The sequence below is a fragment of the Balaenoptera ricei genome, chromosome 18, assembly GCF_028023285.1.
Source record: "Balaenoptera ricei isolate mBalRic1 chromosome 18, mBalRic1.hap2, whole genome shotgun sequence".
In the NCBI taxonomy this organism is placed as follows: domain Eukaryota; kingdom Metazoa; phylum Chordata; class Mammalia; order Artiodactyla; family Balaenopteridae; genus Balaenoptera; species Balaenoptera ricei.
Window position 1 is genome coordinate 25633851 of NC_082656.1, and position 18506 is coordinate 25652356.

At 38.0% G+C, this 18506-nt stretch overlaps 1 protein-coding gene and 2 non-coding genes across 9 annotated transcripts in view; 1 reads left to right on the forward strand and 2 right to left on the reverse strand.

Annotated features, from left to right (window-relative positions):
* MTRF1 (mitochondrial translation release factor 1) overlaps positions 1 to 18506 on the forward strand; it is a 58095-nt gene that overhangs the window by 16149 nt on the left and 23440 nt on the right. For 6 of the 7 annotated variants that reach the window (XM_059902719.1, XM_059902720.1, XM_059902717.1 and 3 more), the window contains 5 exons: positions 421 to 846; positions 5419 to 5510; positions 6811 to 6892; positions 8009 to 8116; positions 13736 to 13908. In XM_059902719.1, coding sequence (XP_059758702.1) covers positions 429 to 846; positions 5419 to 5510; positions 6811 to 6892; positions 8009 to 8116; positions 13736 to 13908 — 873 coding nt within the window. In that variant the 5' untranslated portion in view covers positions 421 to 428. Of the gene's footprint in view, positions 1 to 420; positions 847 to 5418; positions 5511 to 6810; positions 6893 to 8008; positions 8117 to 13735; positions 13909 to 18506 lie in introns of those variants that run through there. The other variant, XM_059902723.1, reaches the window with a different exon arrangement.
* Positions 11367 to 11473, reverse strand: LOC132352782 (U6 spliceosomal RNA). Its single transcript, XR_009498865.1, has one exon. It is a non-coding gene; the product is annotated as a U6 spliceosomal RNA (small nuclear RNA).
* Positions 13029 to 13101, reverse strand: TRNAA-UGC (transfer RNA alanine (anticodon UGC)). The gene has a single exon. It is a non-coding gene; the product is annotated as a tRNA-Ala (tRNA).

Below are 18506 nucleotides of genomic sequence, written 5' to 3' on the forward strand. Positions count from 1 at the left end.
TTAGACAAGGAAGTAGTGTTTCCTTCAAACTTTAAAAATCTATTAATATGTGAACCACCTAAAGTTTGCATGATTATTTCATACTTGTCAAGAGCTTATTCACACACTCAATTTTAGATTCTGGGTACTTTCTAGAAAATAGCTGATTTAACCCCTTCTATTGATACATTTATTAGTTACACTCCTACTCATTTGCCTTAGTTAATTATATATGTTGAGTGGGTAGAAAACAGCACTACCTTCATTTATTTTGTTATATTCACAGATTTGAAGATTAGTTTTCTTTTTGTGGGTTATTGAATTTAGGGACTGTGTTTGGAGCTGGCTGAGGCAGTGAATTGAGCAAGATTTCTTGAGGCTCCTTCCAGCTTTTATATCTGTGGAGGTGATATTTCTCAGATTGTGTTTATTTTGTTTCAGATGCTGAAATGAATCGTCACCTGTTTGTTTGGCTTTTTAGACATCCGTGTCTTAATGGTCACCACCAGTGCCATGTCCATCTCCATTCTCATCAACTTACACAGATACCTCTTGACACAAGGCTGTGGGTTTTTAGAGGAAACAAGAATCACATTCTCCATTGTCTGTTAAGGGAGAATTGGTCCAGGAGATATTGCCATCAAGATACCAGGATGATCTGGAAGCATAAAGCACTACAGAAATATATGGAGGACCTGAATAAGGAGTACCAAACACTTGATCATTGTTTGCAGCATATCTCTGTGAGTGAAGGGGACCGGAGGTCCTTGAATCAACGGCATGCTGAGCTGGCACCGCTTGCAGTCATTTACAAAGAAATTCAGGAGGCTGAACAAGCCATTGAAGAATTAGAATCAATGTGTAAAAGTAGGTAAAAGATGTGTGTGTACAAGTACAGGATTGATTTTCTAAGTTAAAGGTATATTGAACACAGTCTTTTAAAAAGGCTGCATGTAGTTAGCCCTGCACTTGGAAAGGACAGGACTCTGTACTCTGGGTGTTTGAAGTATTTCAGCTACTAAAGAGCAACTACTAAGAGACCGAGGTCCTTGTGGTGCTTGCCAAGAAGCGCTTAGGGTCTGGGAGACTAAATATTGACCTTTTCAGAAGCTTTAATTTATTAATAGATCTTTATTGGGCACTGTCCTATGTGCTACATACCAGGGACACACAAATACAATTCCTACCCCGTCAAAGGGCTTATATGGTATGGGTATTATTTCATTACCCCAAAAAGAAACCCTGCACCCTTTAGCCATCTCATCCCAATCCCCGCCCCCCATCCCTGCCAGCCCTAGACAACCACTAATCTTTCTGTCTCTATACAGTTACTTATTTCAGGCATTTTATATAAATGGAGTCATACAATATGTTACCCTATGTGACTGGCTTCTTTCACTTAGCATATGTTTAAGGTTCATTTATGTTGTAGCATGTTTCTGTACTTCATTTCTTTTTATTGCTGAATTATGTCCCATTGTATAGATATACCACATTTTATTTATCCATTCATCAGTTGTTGGTTATTGAGTTTTTCCACTTTTTTGGTTATTATGAACAATGCTGTTATGAACATTTGTGTACAAGTTTTTGTGTGGACATATATTGCTAAGTTGTGTGGTAACTCCATGTTTAACCTTCTGAGGAACTGCCAGACTGGTTTTCCAAAGTGGCTGAACCATTTTACATTCCATCCTCAGTGTATGAGCGTTCTGGTGTTTCTACATCCTCTCCAACCCTTGTGATCCGCCCTTTTGATTCTAGCCTTCCTAGTGTGTGTGAAGTGGTATCTTACTGTGGTTTTGACTTGCATTTCCCTGATTAATGGTGTTGAGTGTCTTTTTATGTGCCTATTGGCTATTGTATATCACCTTTGGATAAATGACTGTTTAGATCCTTTGCCCATTTTTTAATTGAGTTGTCTTTTTTATTATTGAGTTGTAAGAGTTCTTTATATTACGGATACAAGTTCCTTATCAGATATATTATTTGCAAAAATTTTCTCCCATTCTGTGGGTTGTCCCTTGAAGCACCACAGTTTTTAATTTTGATGATGTTCAGTTTATCTTTTTTTTCTCTTGTTTGTGTTTTGGTGACATATCTAAGAAATTATTGCATAATCCAAGGTCACAAAGGTTCACATCTATGTTTTCTTCCAAGGGTTTTATATTTGTAGTCCTTATATTTAGGTCATTGATCTATCTGAGTTATTTTTGTATATAATGTGAGAGGTGTTAATTTTTAATTTTAGTATCTCTTAATATTTTATTGCCTTAACATTTTTTCTTTTATGAAAAATTTCCAAAATATACAGAAGTTGAGAGAAAAGTATAATGGACTAACCTGGGATTCAACATTTATCCAAATTTTTTTTGTTTTAAAGGACATGAGCCCTCTTTTTTATTTATTTATTTATTTATTTGGTTGCACTGAGTCTCAGTTGCAGCATGCAAATTCTTAGTTGCGGCATGCATGTGTGATCTAGTTCCCTGACCAGGGATCGAACCCAGGCCCCCTGCATTGGCAGCATGGAGTCCTATCCACTGCGCCACCAGGGAAGTCCCAATCCAAATTTTGCTATTGGCTTTTATTGTATTTTATTTTTAATATTTATTTATTTATTTATTTGGCTGCGCCGGGTCTTACTTGCAGCACACCGCATCTTCAGTTGCAGCATGTGGGATCTAGTTTCGTGACCAGTGATGGAACTCAGGCCCCCTGCATTGGGAGCACAGAGTCTTAACCACTGGACCACCAGGAAAGTCCCTTGCTATTGGCTTTTAGTTTAATTTATAAACTTTCTTCTGTGCTCCATCCTGTTTCATTAGGCCTTAGAGATGTTAAGCAGCATCGAGGCCAGTCACAGGTATACCTGTAAAGTCCTGGATGTCCAAAGCCTTACCTTTTTCTGCCTTCTGTTAGTGGTCTGTGAGTCTCTCACTTCTTTTTTGGCCGTGAGGCATGCGGGATCTTAGTTCCCTGACCAGAGATTGAACATGTGCCCCCTTCAGTGGAAGTGCAGAGTTCTAACCACTGGACCGCCAGGGAATTCCCTCTCACCTCTTTTAATGAGGATTATTTTTTACTCTTTCACATAATGCCACTCAAATTTGTAATTAATTAGTTTGGGCAAGTTGCTTGCACATAATAGGAGCTTACTAAATGCTTTCCAAATTAAATTGACATAACCTCTTTCAGCCACGTTTGTATCATGTGTAATATTAGTAGATTGGATTAAAGTATTAGTAGATTGCTTCTAAAGTTTCTTCTACAATTCTGCTATTTTATAATAATAGTGATAATAGCTACATTTACTAAGTCTTAGTATGTGCCAGGCACTAAGGTAAGTATTTTGCAAATATTATCTCATTTGAAATGTTCACAATGACCTTATGAGGTAGGAATTATTATTAATATTCTCACTTTATAGATGAAGAAACTGAGAGGTTAAAATGCCAAAGGTCACTTAGCCAGTCAGGAGAGGAGCAGGAATTTGAACCCAGTCAAGGAGACTCCACAGCCTCTGCTCTTATCCACTGCACAATGATTCAAAGTCCAATAGGGTCTACCTCTGTAATATATCTTGCTTGAGTCCTCTTCTATTCTTTCCACTAGTTTATATTTTCATTATATCTCAGTCCTAGATGATTACAATAAATTCCTAACTTGTAGTCTCACCTCCAAGCTTTCCCAGCCTAAGTACAACCTTAATCATATTTCTCTCCTGCTCTGAATTTCCAGTAACTCCCATTGCCTATAAATATAGATTGCTTGGCTTGGCATTTAATAGTCTTTGTTGAGTGACCCCCACCTCTCTGTGTAGTGTATTAATTCCCTTTGCATATTCTCCCTTCCAACCAAAACAGACAATTTGCCATTCCCTGAATATACTCAGACCATCCCATGTGTATGTCTTTGCTCATGTTGTTAACCCACCAATTTCACCTTCTTAAAGTTCAGTCTGCTTACAAAGTATGGCTTGAATATCGTCCTTTGGCTTCACTCCCCTCTGTAAAACAAGTATGATTGCCTTTCTCTGTTTTCTATTCTGATCCGTTATGTAATTGTCTTAACTTCAGTCCCTGTTCCTGTTCCTCAAGTACAGGGCCTGTGTCTTATTCATCTTTATTTCCTGCAGCACCAAACATAAGGTATAATAGACTCTTGAATCTGTTGATACAGTGAAATTGAACTAGATTGGATCTTACAGTTCAGTAAATAATAAAAAGCCACAAAAATAATTTTATATGATTGCAAATCAGCAGGTTTTTCTGGTTCCTTTGACCCGAGACTTACGTGCACAAGGCGAGGCCAGTAGCGATATTACAATTCTGAAACAGGTGATCCATAATTAGAATTGAGTTCAGATGGCACCTTATCTAGGAACCTTCCTTAAGGGTTGAAGTCTGGGTTAGACCACCCTTTAGGCCTCGATGGCGCTGCCCATACCACATATTGTAATCAAGTGAATGTGTCCACCTTTCCCACCAGACTGAGCCACTTTAGCCCTGAACCATGTTTTATTCATCCTTGTGTCCCCAGCAACTGGCAGAGTATTTAGCACAGAGTAAGTGTGAACTGTTGAAAGCAGGAATGAGGCATAGAATCCCGCCAGACCCCAATGACTTCCATGACTAGAAAAGAATTTTAAAGAGCCTTCTCTCCTTTATGAGTCTTCATTTCTATTTTCTTCTTTATTTTTAAGAATCAAAAATTTCTACCTCATCTAGCACACATCACCAGTGACAAATGGAGTCTCTGGGCATCTAAAGCAATGGAGTCAAAGGTTATGGGATCCACCCTACTTGGCCACTATCTCATTGATAGCTTGTGTTGTTAAAGCTCCATGATTTAACTTTCTGCTTTGAAATGATGTGAAAACGACCGTTCTTTCCATAAAGCAGAGATTTGCAAAGATGTGTGGTTTTTTTGACCCATGTGGTGTTTTTAAAAAATGTTTACTAAGTATGAACATTTCAAGAGGTTTCAAAATTTTAAGAGGTCTTATTTCTGACATCTCTTGAAAAAAAAAAAAAAGGTTCTAGCCATGCTACATTACTCACGGTGTGCTGGGTAATGGCTGCCACCTTTAGACAAGAAATGGTCACCCCAGTTTACCCTGAAACTTAGCTTATTCGGGTTTACATTTAATTAGCCAGTCCCTTTTTAAACCTGTTTGATTAATCACTGATTTCTATAATTACTTACAGACATTCAAATCACCAGCTCCTTGGGGCAAGATCATACTTGTTTTCACACTGAGTTTTTTGGACACACTTAGCAAATACTTACTTTACATTCTGTAACTATTCTGTTATTTTGTATAATCCCTTGCCTTCACAACTGAAATAAAACCTAGTAGGTAGAGATTAGGTAGCTATTTAAGAATTTCTTAAGTATTTAAACATTTTTACCATTATTTCTGTCGATGGTTTGTAGGTCTAAATAAACAAGATGAAAAGCAGTTACAAGAACTTGCTTTGGAAGAGAGGCAAACCATTCTTCAGAAAATCAACATGTTATACAGTGAGGTATGTTTTAAGAGGTAAACTCATCTCAGTAATGTTAATGTAAAGGAATACTATTCTTGCTAGACTATGTTTTGCTGCTCAAAGTATTTTCCAAACACCAGTTGATTAAGTCTTCTCTTATGATGATTGATAATGTTGGGTTTACTGCTGTCATTTACTACAGAATGAGATTGAAGAGATTGTGTTGGCAAGGAATGAAACCACCTCCCCCCTGCCCCCCCCACCCCGCCCCCCGCCAGACAAAAGTATTCCAAAGCTGAATCTATTAAGTTACCAGACAAGGGAACACATGCTAGTGAAGAAATTTACTTCAACATGGGGAAGAGTCAGGGGGTTTTAAGTCTTAGAAAGAGGGAGTGGTACATGGTAACTGGGTTAATTAAGGATTGAAAATCTGCATTCAGGGTAGAATGGAATGAATCCAAGGGCATAGAGACAGTGGGTTAATACAAGTCTTTAGTCCCTTCTAGCTCAATGGATGGTTTGTCTAAAAGAAAATGAAAATACAGTGCTATGTACTATGTTCCCCTTTGTCATATTTGCCATCCTCCTACCTTCAGTCTTCCCTACCCTGGGAATCCAGTAGAGAGACTTTTTTTTTCCTTGAAGTATAGTTGATTTACAATGTTGTGTTAGTTTCAGGTGTACAGCACAGTGATTCAGGTATATATATATCTTCTTTGTCAGATTCTTTTTCCTTATAGGTTGTTAAAAAATATTCAGTATAATTCCCTGTGCTATACAGTAGGTCCTTGTTGGTTATATATTTTATATATGGTAGTGGATGTATGTTAATCCCAAACCCCATTTCCCTTTGGTAACCATAAGTTTGTTTTCTACGTCTGTGAGTCTATTTCTGTTTTGTAAGTAAGTTCATTTTTATCTTTTTTTTTAGATTCCACATATAAGCAATATCATATGATATTGGTCTTTCTCTGTCTGGCTTGCTTCACTTAGTATGATAATCTCTAGAGGGACTTTTTGAGGGGTTGAGGAGGATGAGGTGGAGGGATCAGTTATTTTTTTCACTGATTTAAACAGCTAGTCAAAAGCAGATGTAGGACGTTTCTGAGTCTTAGTCTAATATTCTCTCCTGCAGGCTATATCATTTCTAGCAGAGATGGACTATTTCAAAAATTGTCAGTAGGGAGAATCATGACACATAGATACTTTCAGTTTGATTTGAAAGACCTTTTAGTAATACTAAAAATAAAGTTGGGTCTTTTATCTAAGTTCAAGGAATAGCAGTATACCATGGAAAATATACACACTAATACTGATTTTTTTTTTTCTTTTTCAGCTTCTCCAGAGTCTAGTGCCAAAGGAGAAATATGACAAAAATGATGTTATTTTAGAGGTGACATCTGGAAGAACTACTGGAGGTCAATAAAATAATTTTATTGTAAATGATCTTAAAAAATACTTAAATGTTACCTTGATATGACACACTATAACTTTAAGTCTGTTAAATGTGTTTCACTTCGGAAGTAGTCATTTCTCAACTCCTAAGGGGTTTTTACTTAAGGAGGACTCTCTAAGAAAGTTGTGCTGATTTTTTTTAAAATTTTTTATTGAAGTATAGTTGATTTACAATGCTGTGTTAGTTTCTGGTGTACAGCAGTGATTCAGTTATAAATGTATATTTTTTCATATTCTTTTTATTTTGGTTTATTACAGGATATTGAATATTTTCTATCCTACTGTGCTATACAGTAGGACCTTGTTGTTTATCTAATTTATACGTAGTAGTAGTTTGTATCTGCTAATCCCAAACTCCTAATTTATCCCTTCCCACCCCCATCCCCTTTGGTAACCGTAAGTTTGATTTCTATGTCTGTGAGTCTGTTTCTGCTTTGTAAATAAGTTCATTTGTGTCATATTTTAGATTCCACATGCAAGTGATATCATATGGTGCTTGTCTTTCTCTTTCTGACTTACTTCACTTAGTATGATAATCTCTAGGTCCATCCATGTTGCTGCAAATGCCATTATTTCATTCTTTTATATGACTGAGTGGTATTCCATTGTATATATGTACCACATCTTTATCCATTCCTCCGTTGATGGACGTTTAGGTTGCTTCCATGTTTTGGCTATTGTAAATAGTGCTGCTGTGAACATTGGGGTGCATGTATCTTTTCTTATTAGAGTTTGCTCCAGATATATGCCCAAGAATGGGATTGCTGGGTCATATGGCAACTCTATTTTTAGTTTTTGAAGGAACCTCCATACTTTTCCAGAGTGGCTGCACCAATTTACATTCCCACCAACAGTGCAGGAGGGTTCCCTTTTCTCCACACCCTCTCCAGCATTTATTGCTTGTAGACTTTTTGATGATGGCCATTCTGAGCAGTGTGAGGTGATACCTCATTGTAGTTTTGATTTGCATTTCTCTAATAATTAGCGATGTTGGGCATCTTTTCATGTGCCTACTGGCCGTCTATATGTCTTCTTTGGAGAAATGTGTGCTGACTGAATGTTTTTGTATTTTCTCTTAGGTGATATCTGCCAACAATTTACCCGGGAAATATTTGATATGTACCAGAATTATTCAAGCTACAAACACTGGAAATTTGAACTTCTGAATTATACACCAGCTGATTATGGTAGGTGTATTTGAGGATTTGTCCATAGATGATGCTGGAAGTTGCTTTTCTTCTGATATTGATTAGAACCATGTTGTCCCATTTTTTAAAACATTTGACCTATATCTACTAAATACTGTGACATGGGCTTATCAATCACAGTGGCTTACTATAGTAGAATTCTTACTATGGGAGAAGAGAGTGGGAGGGAAGGAAGTATCCTCCTAGGAAGGAATATCTGAATTAGAGAAACTTTCCCTGTGGAGGGTTGATACATGCCTTGCCTGAAAAATCATTGCTCTGTTGTTCAAAGCCAAGATGTATTAAGGTTTTTACTCTAAAGTACTAATGATGTGTTGGAGGTTTATGGGAATGCAGAAAAAGTTAGTCATTTGTCTTTATTTTCAAGAAGCTCCCACCCTAGTTGGGCTAATAAACACTTAGACAACATAAACAATAAGAACCAATGTGAGTCTTTAAACTTTTAAATACTCAAGTATGTTAAATCAGAACATCTGATAGTAATTCTTTTTTGTTCGATTCTCTTAATCCATCTGGAAGTTTTTGTCTGCTTGGTTACACAAAGATACACTGTAGTAGACAGAGGGCCCATGAATAATAACCCACAAATTATCAAAGTGGGGAAAGAAGATTCATGTAAGTTAAATAATTGAGGGAAATGAAAACAAGTATAGAGCATAAGGAAGTTTGTGCATCATATGGATTTGAAATACAGCCAGTGGTTAGGAAAGGTGAAACAGGAGGGAAGGGGGCAGGGCGCAACCTTTGAAAGAATGACATAGCCTGAGGACATGACATAAACTGATTAGAACCAAATGGGTCCAAGATGGCGGACAAGTCGACTTCCACTAGACCTTGAGCCTCAGTATATGCTCATTGTAATACATCAGCAAGCTAAATGACACACCGACCGGCGCCATGACAGTTCCAAGGCCAACCATAAGGATGAAAAGTTGGGTGGTGGCCCAATTCCCAGAAATCCCCGCCCCCTTCCCAAAATAGCTGGAATACTCCTCCCACTTATTAGCCTATGAAATTACCCACCCCTTAAAAACTGACAACCCCATACCCTGGTGCTGCTCTCACCTCCTGAGATGGCCCACACTGTATCTGTGGAGTGTATTTCTCTCTAAATAAATCCACTTCTTACCTATCACTTTGCCTCTCACTGAATTCTTTCTGTGATGAGACATCAAGAACCTAAGCTTCATTAAGTCCTAAAACCAGGTGTGTGATCTCAGTTGGAAGACAGTGGGTTTTGGCCGGGTTTGAGTCCTAGCCATGTGGGTTCAAGTCCCAATCAGGGTTTAGGCTGGGTTCGTGTCCCAGCACATGGGTTCAAGTCCCAATCTGAAGTGCACGGTTTCAAAGGGAAGACCTACGAGAGCAGAGGGAAGGACCAATTTGAGCAACAGCATGGTGGTGGGAAAGATCTTGCTGTGTGTGTGTAGAAGTGAGGAAGCCAATTAAACCGGAGGATATTTGTGATGAGAAGTGAGAGGAAATAGGTTCAAAAGAGTAGATTTTGAGCAGACATTAAAGCTGAACAGGCCTTGATTGTTAGGGAGCTGTTGAAGATTTTGCTAAGAAGAATATGATTTGATCAATATATATTTTAAGAAGATTCTTTTTTCTTTTTTTATTGAAGTATAGATGATTTACAATATGGTGTTAGTTTCAGGTGTACAGAACAGTGATTCAGTTATGTGTGTGTATATATATATATATATATATATGTATGTATATATATATGTATATATATATATATGTGTATATATATATATATATATATACACATATATATATATATTCCTTTTCAGATTCTTTTCCCTTATAGGTTATTACAGAATATTGAGCATAGCTCCCTATGCTATACAGTAGGTCCTTGTTGGTTATCTATTTTCTATATAGTAGTGTGTATATGTTAATCCCAACCTCCTAATTTATCCTCCCCCCACTCTCCTTTCCCCTTTGGCAACCATAAGTTTGTTTTAAGAAGATTATTTTGACAGCCGTGTGAAAGATGGATTGAAGAGGCTAGATTTAAGGCAGATGGCAGAGAGGTTATTAGAGTAATCCAGGTATGACTAAGAGTTAGAATTGGGAGTAGGGACACGTGTGAGAGAACTTCAGAGGAAGAGTGAGCAAAATTTGGTAACTGACAAGAGGATCTCTTGCTTGCCCACTATGTCCTGCGTGCAGTATGGGTCGTTTGATCTTCACAACCCTGGGTATTGTTAATCCCATTTTACAGATGAAGATCTAGGCTCAGAGAGTAAGTAACGAATCCAAGATCACACAGTAAGTAATGGCAGTCCTGGGATTAGATTTAAGTCTGTCTGATCCAGAACCACACTACGTCCCATTAGTTTATTCTGATACAAAGGAGATGAGCCACAGGGATCTAATCTTTCTAGCTGGGAAGATTGTGATATTCATTCATGCCACTGAATGGAATAGAAATTGGAAGGCAGTCTCCATTTGGGCAGAACAGTGAAAGTTGCTTTTGAATTATTATGTGTGTTGTTATAGCGAGCATCCCTTTAGAAATATCCAGTAAATGCTGAAGTCGTGTAACCAGAGCTTTGGTGAGAGAATAGAATTGAGGAGAGAGATTTGATAGCTGTTAGCACAGAGATAATGTCTGATACTGAGAGAGAATAAGTGAGGGAGAGTTTATAGAGAGGGAACATTCAGGGTACCAAATGTTGGAGAATGGCCATATTTAGAAAGATAAACTAGTTGGCAAAAGAAAAAGAGGGGTCAGAGAAGCAGGAAAAAGGATGAGAACAGTATAATATTTTGGAAGCAGGAGAGGAGAGAGTTTCCAGAATGTAATGAGAAGCAGCAGCATAGGAAAGAGAGAATGTAATCTCTGAGACGTATATTTTGAATTCAACTTTCAGTAATGAAAGGGAGGTGAACTTAATAACAGGAAGAGAGATTCTGTTCCAGGTGCCCAGAGCAGCCCAAACAATGGTTGGGAAATCTTTCTTTTAGATACATTAACTCAGTAGCAAAATAAAATAAAGACATTTTAGAAAGTAAAAGGGCCTTTTATTTTATTTTATTTTTTATTTTTATTGGAGTATAGTGGATTTACAATGTTGTGTTAGTTTCACGTGTACAGCAAAGTGAATCAGTTATACATACACGTATATCCACTCCTTTTCAGATTCTTTTCCCATATAGGCCATTACAGAATATTCAGTAGAGCTCCCTGTGCTATACAGTAGGTCCTTATTAGTTAAAAAATATGGAACGCTTCACACATTTGTGGGTCATCCTTGCGCAGGGGCCATTCTAATCTCCTCTGTAGCGTTCCAATTTTAGTGTATGTGCTGCCGAAGTGAGCACAAAAAAAGGTCTTTTATTAAAAAAGAAAAAATTTTCAGGAATTCCCTGGTGGTCCAGTGGTTAGGACTTGGCGCTTTCACTGCCAGGGCCTGGGTTCAATCCCTGGTCAGCGAACTAAGATCCTGCATGCTGCACAGCTCAGCCAAAAAAAAAAAAAAAATAAGATAGAGAAAGAGGAAAAAGTACCTGCCCTATAAAGTATGTATATTAAATTATATGTATGGGCTTCCCTGGTGGCACAGTGGTTAAGAATCCGCCTGCCAATGCAGGGGACACGGGTTCAAGCCCTGGTCTGGGAAGATCACACATGCTGCGGAGCAACTAAGCCCGTGTGCCACAACTACTGAGCCTGTGCTCTAGAGCCTGCGAGCCACAACTACAGAGCCCACGTGCCACAATTACTGAAGCCTGCGCGCCTAGAGCCCATGCTCCACAACAAGAGAAGCCACCGCAATGAGAAACCCGCACACCGCATTGAAGAGTAGCCCCCACTCGCTGCAACTGGAGAAAGCCTGCACACAGCACCAAAGACCCAACACAGCCAAGAATAAATAAAATAAATAAATTTATAAAAAATTATATGTATATATATTTAATGTTTAATTGAAATAGAATCACAGAGATACAGCACTAAAAGCTAAGATTGGAAAAAAATACATTTTCATGAAAAAATTCATATATCAAATGACTTAAAGTCTTGTAGTTTTGTGACCTTGGGACAGATAGGGGAAATACTCAACCACTACATAAACAGTCCAAACTAAATAATTACAAGATAGTCATTGTGGAAGCAATGGAGGGTGATAGCTCTTGATATGTAGTGTAGGTCTGACACTTATTTTTGTATTCCTGGTACCTAAGGAATTGAAATATTTTTCAAGTGATCCAGTTTCCGGATCCAGCTGCCCAATTGCAGCCAGTACAGAGGGCAGAAAAACAGGTTGAGTCACTCCAAGAGTATGCAATCAGCAAAACCAGACCATGGGGGACTTCCCTGGTGGTTCAGTGGATAAGACTCCATGCTCCTAATGCAGGGGGCCTGGGTTCAATCCCTGGTCAGGGAACTAGATCCCACATGCATGCCACAACAAAGATCCCGCGTGCCGCAACTAAGACCCAGCGCAGCCCAAATAGGTAAATAATAAATAAATAAATAAATATTTTTTTAAAAAATTAAAAATTTAAAAATTAAAAAAATAAAATTAAAAAAAAAAAAGAACAGAACGTGGGAAATTTCTGTAGATCAACAGCCCTAGTTCCTCAACAGATAATTTGAAGTAAACAAAAGAGATGGATGACGAACTTATAGACTGAGAGATTTGAAAGACATATCAAAATTTTTAAATGGACAAGACTAAACTGTAGTGGCTAGGGCAGCACATTAGGTAATAAAATTATAATAAAGAAGGGAATAGAAGGATAATGGTTATTCATGAGAAGGGGGGGGATTGTAACTAGGAAGGGGCATGTGAGAGGGCTTTGGGGGTGCCTGACAAAGTTCTTTTTCTTTCCTTTTTTTTTTTGTGGCCACGCTGGATGGCCTGTGGGATCTTAGTTCCCTGATCAGGGATCGAACCTGTGCCCCCTGCAGTGCAAGTGCAGAGTCTTAACCTCTGGACCACCAGAGAAGTCCAACAAAGTTCTCTTTCTTGATCTTGAACTATACATTTCATTCATGTGGTTTTCCATGTATATTATTTTGTAATAAAAACATTTTTAAAAAACATGGTCAATAAGAAACTATCCTAGGCATTAAGATTTTTTTGTGCTTATCTTCCCACTCCACAGATAAGCAAGAGCTAAATTTCAATAGATTCTTGAGAACTTGAGAGAACCTATAGAATTATTCATCATTATCAAATTACTATGTTACTGAACACTCTTTTATATATGGCACCAAACTAGCCTAAGATTGCATGGTATAGTTCAATGTAGAAAACATCCCAGTATTCTTTTTTTCTAATACTATTTTTGTAAAAGTGAAATTTGTTCATTATATAAAACTTAGCAACAAAAGAAGCATAAAAAGTAAAATGAAAAACATGCTGTTATTCTATTCTCCAGAGGTAACCATAAATAATATTTTGGTGTGTTTCCTTTTATAGATTAATTCACTTACACTGGGAAAATATAGTTCTGTACCTACCTTATGTTCTCACCTCAGGCTCTATGCTCACATCCAGGCCTTACATTAAGGGCATCTAAGATCCTGATCCCTTTCAAAGTAGAATTCATTAATATTGCTGGAACATTTTTTCATAGGTGGGCTACATCATGCAGCCGCCCGAATTTCCGGTGACAATGTCTATAAGCACTTGAAGTATGAAGGTGGGATTCACCGAGTTCAGCGGATCCCTGAGGTGGGCCTGTCGTCAAGGATGCAGCGTATTCACACGGGAACGATGTCGGTTATCGTCCTCCCTCAACCAGATGAGGTAACCTCCTACCTAAACTCTATACCATTATCTATGAAGATCAACCAGAATTTTATTGTCTAGGAAAAACTCCTGTGTGTTCTGTATACTCACAGAGTACTTCTGCACTCCAAACGTGTGGAGTTCATTCCCCCCCGACGAAGTAGTTCTTCAATTCTCTGTGGACAGCATGTGGTCGTCCTACAATTCAACTCAGTTCTGACCCCATCTACCTGGCGATGGCGTCAGATCCTACAGGCTAGACTCAGTCCCACAAGAGAGCCTCCCCTTCCGCTTCAGAGGCCAATCACAAGGCCTGGTTGTCTCCTGTGTTTCTGATCAACTGGTTATCCATCTGGAGGTTCCCATGACCCCCTCCTTAGGTTAAATAATACTAAAGTGGCTCACAGAACTCAGGAAAACAGTTTACTTACTAGACTGCTGGCTTATTACAAAAGATACAACCCAGGAATAGACAGATGGAAGAAGTGCATAGGACAAAGTATGTGGGAAGAGGTGCAGAGCTTCTGTACCCTCTCCAGGCTCGCTACCCTTCCAGCAGCGTCACGTGTTCATCAGCCTGGCAGCTCTCTGAACCCTGTGCTTTGAGGATTTTTATGGAGGCTTCCATACATAGACATGATTGGTTAAATCATTGGGCTTTGGGGATTCCGCTCCCTGGAGGTTGAGAGTGCAGTGGAGATGAAAGTTCCAACCCTCTAATTAAGTGGTTGGTTCCCCTGGGATCAGCACCCCCGTCCTGTGGTTATCTAGAGGCTTTCCAAATATCACCTCATTAACATAAACTCAAGTGTGGTTGAAAGGGGCTTAGGGTGAGAACTGGACAAAGACCAATATATATTATTATAAATCACAATATCACAATTTATTTTTATAGTAATTTTTTTAACCAGGATCCCGTCAAATTTCACTCATTGCAATTGGTTGTTATATCTCTTTAAGTCTGGAACCAGTCTCCCAACTTTTCTTTTTTTTTTTCTTTTAATGACATTGACTTTTTGAAGAGTCTAGACCATTTGCCTTATAGAATGTTCCACATCTGGATTCATCTGATTGTTTCCTCATAGTATTCTTTAAATTGTTCCTTTATGTCCTATGTTGTATTGAAAGTTATATTTAAATGTTCCATTCTATTCAGGTTATACATTTTGAGCAAGAATACTTTTCAGGTGTGGTTATATTCATGTTGCATCTTATCAGAAGGCATAGAATATCATATTGTCCCACTCTTAGTGAGGATTGGTTTGAGCATTTAGTTAAGATGGTGACCACAATAATATCTCCATTATGAAAGTGTATTTTTCCCTTTGTAATTACTAAGTAATCTCTAGGGTAATACATCCTATTCCCAACAACTTTTCTTCTGTGGTTTTAACATCCATTAATGATCTTTGCCTGAATTATTTATTTAGTTTGGGATTGCAAAATGGTGATTTTCTAATTCTATCATTCCTTCTACATGTATTACCTGGCATTCTTTTCTGTAAGGAACTTTCCTCCCCACTACCTTCTTTCCTCCTTTCTTCTTGCTCTCTTTCTTTTTTTTTTTTTTTAACATCTTTATTAGAGTATAATTGCTTTACAATGGTGTATCAGTTTCTGCTTTATAACAAAGTGAATCAGTTATATGTCCCCATATCTCTTCCCTCTTGCATCTCCCTCCCTCCCACCCTCCCTATCCCACCCCTCTAGGTGGTCACAAAGCACCGAGCTGATCTCCCTGTGCTATGCGGCTACTTCCCACTAGCTATCTATTTTACGTTTGGTAGTGTATATATGTCCATGCCACTCTCTCACTTTGTCCCAGCTTACCCTTCCCCCTCCCCATATCCTCAAGTCCATTCTCTACTAGGTCTGCATCTTTATTCCCGTCTTGCCCCTAGGTTCTTCTAACTATTTTCTTTTCTTTCTTTTTTTTTTTTAGATTCCATATATATGTGTTAGCATACGGTATTAGTTTTTCTCTTTCTGACTTACTTCACTCTGTATGACAGTCTCTAGGTCCATCCACATCACTACAAATAACTCCGTTTCGTTCCTTTTTATATATGTGCATCTTCTTTATCCATTCATCTGTTGATGGACACTTAGGTTGCTTCCATGTCCTGGCTATTGTAAATAGAGCTGCAGTGAACATTTTGGTACATGACTCTTTTTGAATTATGGTTTTCTCCGGGTATATGCCCAGTAGTGGGATTGCTGGGTTGTATGGTAGTTCTATTTTTAGTTTTTTAAGGAACCTCCATACAGTTCTCCATAGTGGCTGTATCAGTTTACATTCCCACCAACAGTGCAAGAGGGTTCCCTTTTCTCCACACCCTCTCCAGCATTTATTGCTTGTAGATTTTGTGATGATGGCGATTATGACCAGTGTGAGATGATATCTCATTGTAGTTTTGATTTGCATTTCTCTAATGATTAATGATGTTGAGCATTTTTTCATGTGTTTGTTGGCAATCTGTATATCTTCTTTGAAGAAATGTCTATATAGGTCTTCTGCCCATTTTTGGATTGGTTGTTTGTTTTTCTGATATTGAGCTGCATAAGTTGCTTGTATGTTTTGGGGATTAATCCTTTGTCAGTTGCTTCATTTGCAAATATTTTCTCCCATGCTGAAGGTTGTCTTTTCATCTTGTTTATGGTTTCCTTTGCTGTGCAAAAGCTTTTAAGTTTCATTAGGTCCCATTTGTTTATTTTTGGTTTTATTTCCATTTCTCTAGGAGGTGAGTCAAAAAGGATCTTGCTGTGATTTATCTCATAGAGTGTTCTGCCTATGTTTTCCTCTCAGAGTTTGATGGTGTCTGGCCTTACATTTAGGTCTTTAATCCATTTTGAGTTTATTTTTGTGTATGGTGTTAGGGAGTGTTATAATCTCATTCTTTTACATGTAGCTGTCCAGTTTTCCCAGCACCACTTATTGAAGAGGCTGTCTTTTCTCCACTGTATATACTTGCCTCCTTTATCAAAGATAAGGTGACCATATGTGTGTGGGTTTATCTCTGGGCTTTCTATCCTGTTCCATTGATCTATATTTCTGCTTTTGTGCCAGTACCATACTGACTTGATTACTGTAGCTTTGTAGTATAGTCTGAAGTCATGGAGCCTGATTCCTCCAGCTCCGTTTTTCTTTCTCACGATTGCTTTGGCTATTCGGGGCCTTTTGTGTTTCCATACAAATTGTGAAATTTTTTGTTCTAGTTCTGTGAAAAATGCCAATGGTAGTTTGATTGGGATTGCATTGAATCTGTAGATCGCTTTGGGTAGTATAGTCATTTTCACAATATTGATTCTTCCATTCCAAGAACATGGTATATCTCTCCATCTATTTGTATCATCTTTAATTTCTTTCATCAGTGTCTTATATTTTCTGCATACAGGTCTTTTGTCTCCTTAGGTAGGTTTATTCCTAGATATTTTATTCTTTTTGTTGCAATGGTAAATGGGAGTGTTTTCTTAATTTCACTTTCAGATTTTTCATCATTAGTGTATAGGAATGCAAGAGATTTCTGTCCATTAATTTTGTATACTGCTACTTTACCAAATTCATTGATTAGCTCTAGTAGTTTTCTGGTAGCATCTTTAGGATTCTCTATGTTTAGTATCATGTCATCTGCAAACAGTGACAGCTTTACTTCTTCTTTTCCAATTTGGATCCATTTTATTTCTTTTTCTTCTCTGATTGCTGTGGCTAACACTTCCAAAACTATGTTGAATACTAGTGGTGAGAGTTGGCAACCTTGTCTTGTTCCTGATCTTAGTGGAAATGGTTTCAGTTTTTCACCATTGAGGACGATGTTGGCTGTGGGTTTGTCATATATGGCCTTTACTATGTTGAGGAAAGTTCCCTCTATGCCTACTTTCTGGAGGGTTTTTATCATAAATGGGTGTTGAATTTTGTCGAAAGCTTTCTCTGCATCTATTGAGATGATCATACGGTTTTTCTCCTTCAATTTGTTAATATGGTGTATCATGTTGATTGATTTGCATATATTGAAGAATCCTTGCATTCCTGGGATAAACCGCACTTGATCATAATGTATGATCCTTTTAATGTGCTGTTGGATTCTGTTTGCTAGTATTTTGTTGAGGATTTTTGCATCTATGTTCATCAGTGATATTGGCCTGTAGTTCTCTTTCTTTGTGACATCTTTGTCTGGTTTTGGTATCAGGGTGATGGTGGCCTCGTAGAATGAGTTTGGAAGTGTTCCTCCCTCTGCTATAGTTTGGAAGAGTTTGAAAAGGATAGGTGTTAGCTCTTCTCTAAATGTTTGATAGAATTTGCCTGTGGAGCCATCTGGTCCTGGGCTTTTGTTTGTTGGAAGATTTTTAATCCCAGTTTCAATTTCAGTGCTTGTGATTGGTCTGTTCATATTTTCTGTTTCTTCCTGGTTCAGTCTCGGAAGGTTGTGCATTTCTAAGGATTTGTCCATTTCTTCCAGGTTGTCCATTTTATTGGCATATAATTGCTTGTAGTAATCTCTCATTATCCTTTGTATTTCTGCAGTGCCAGTTGTTACTTTGCCTCTTTCATTTCTAATTCTACTGATTTGAGTCTTCTCCCTTTTTTTCTTGATAAGTCTGGCTAATGGTTTATCAAT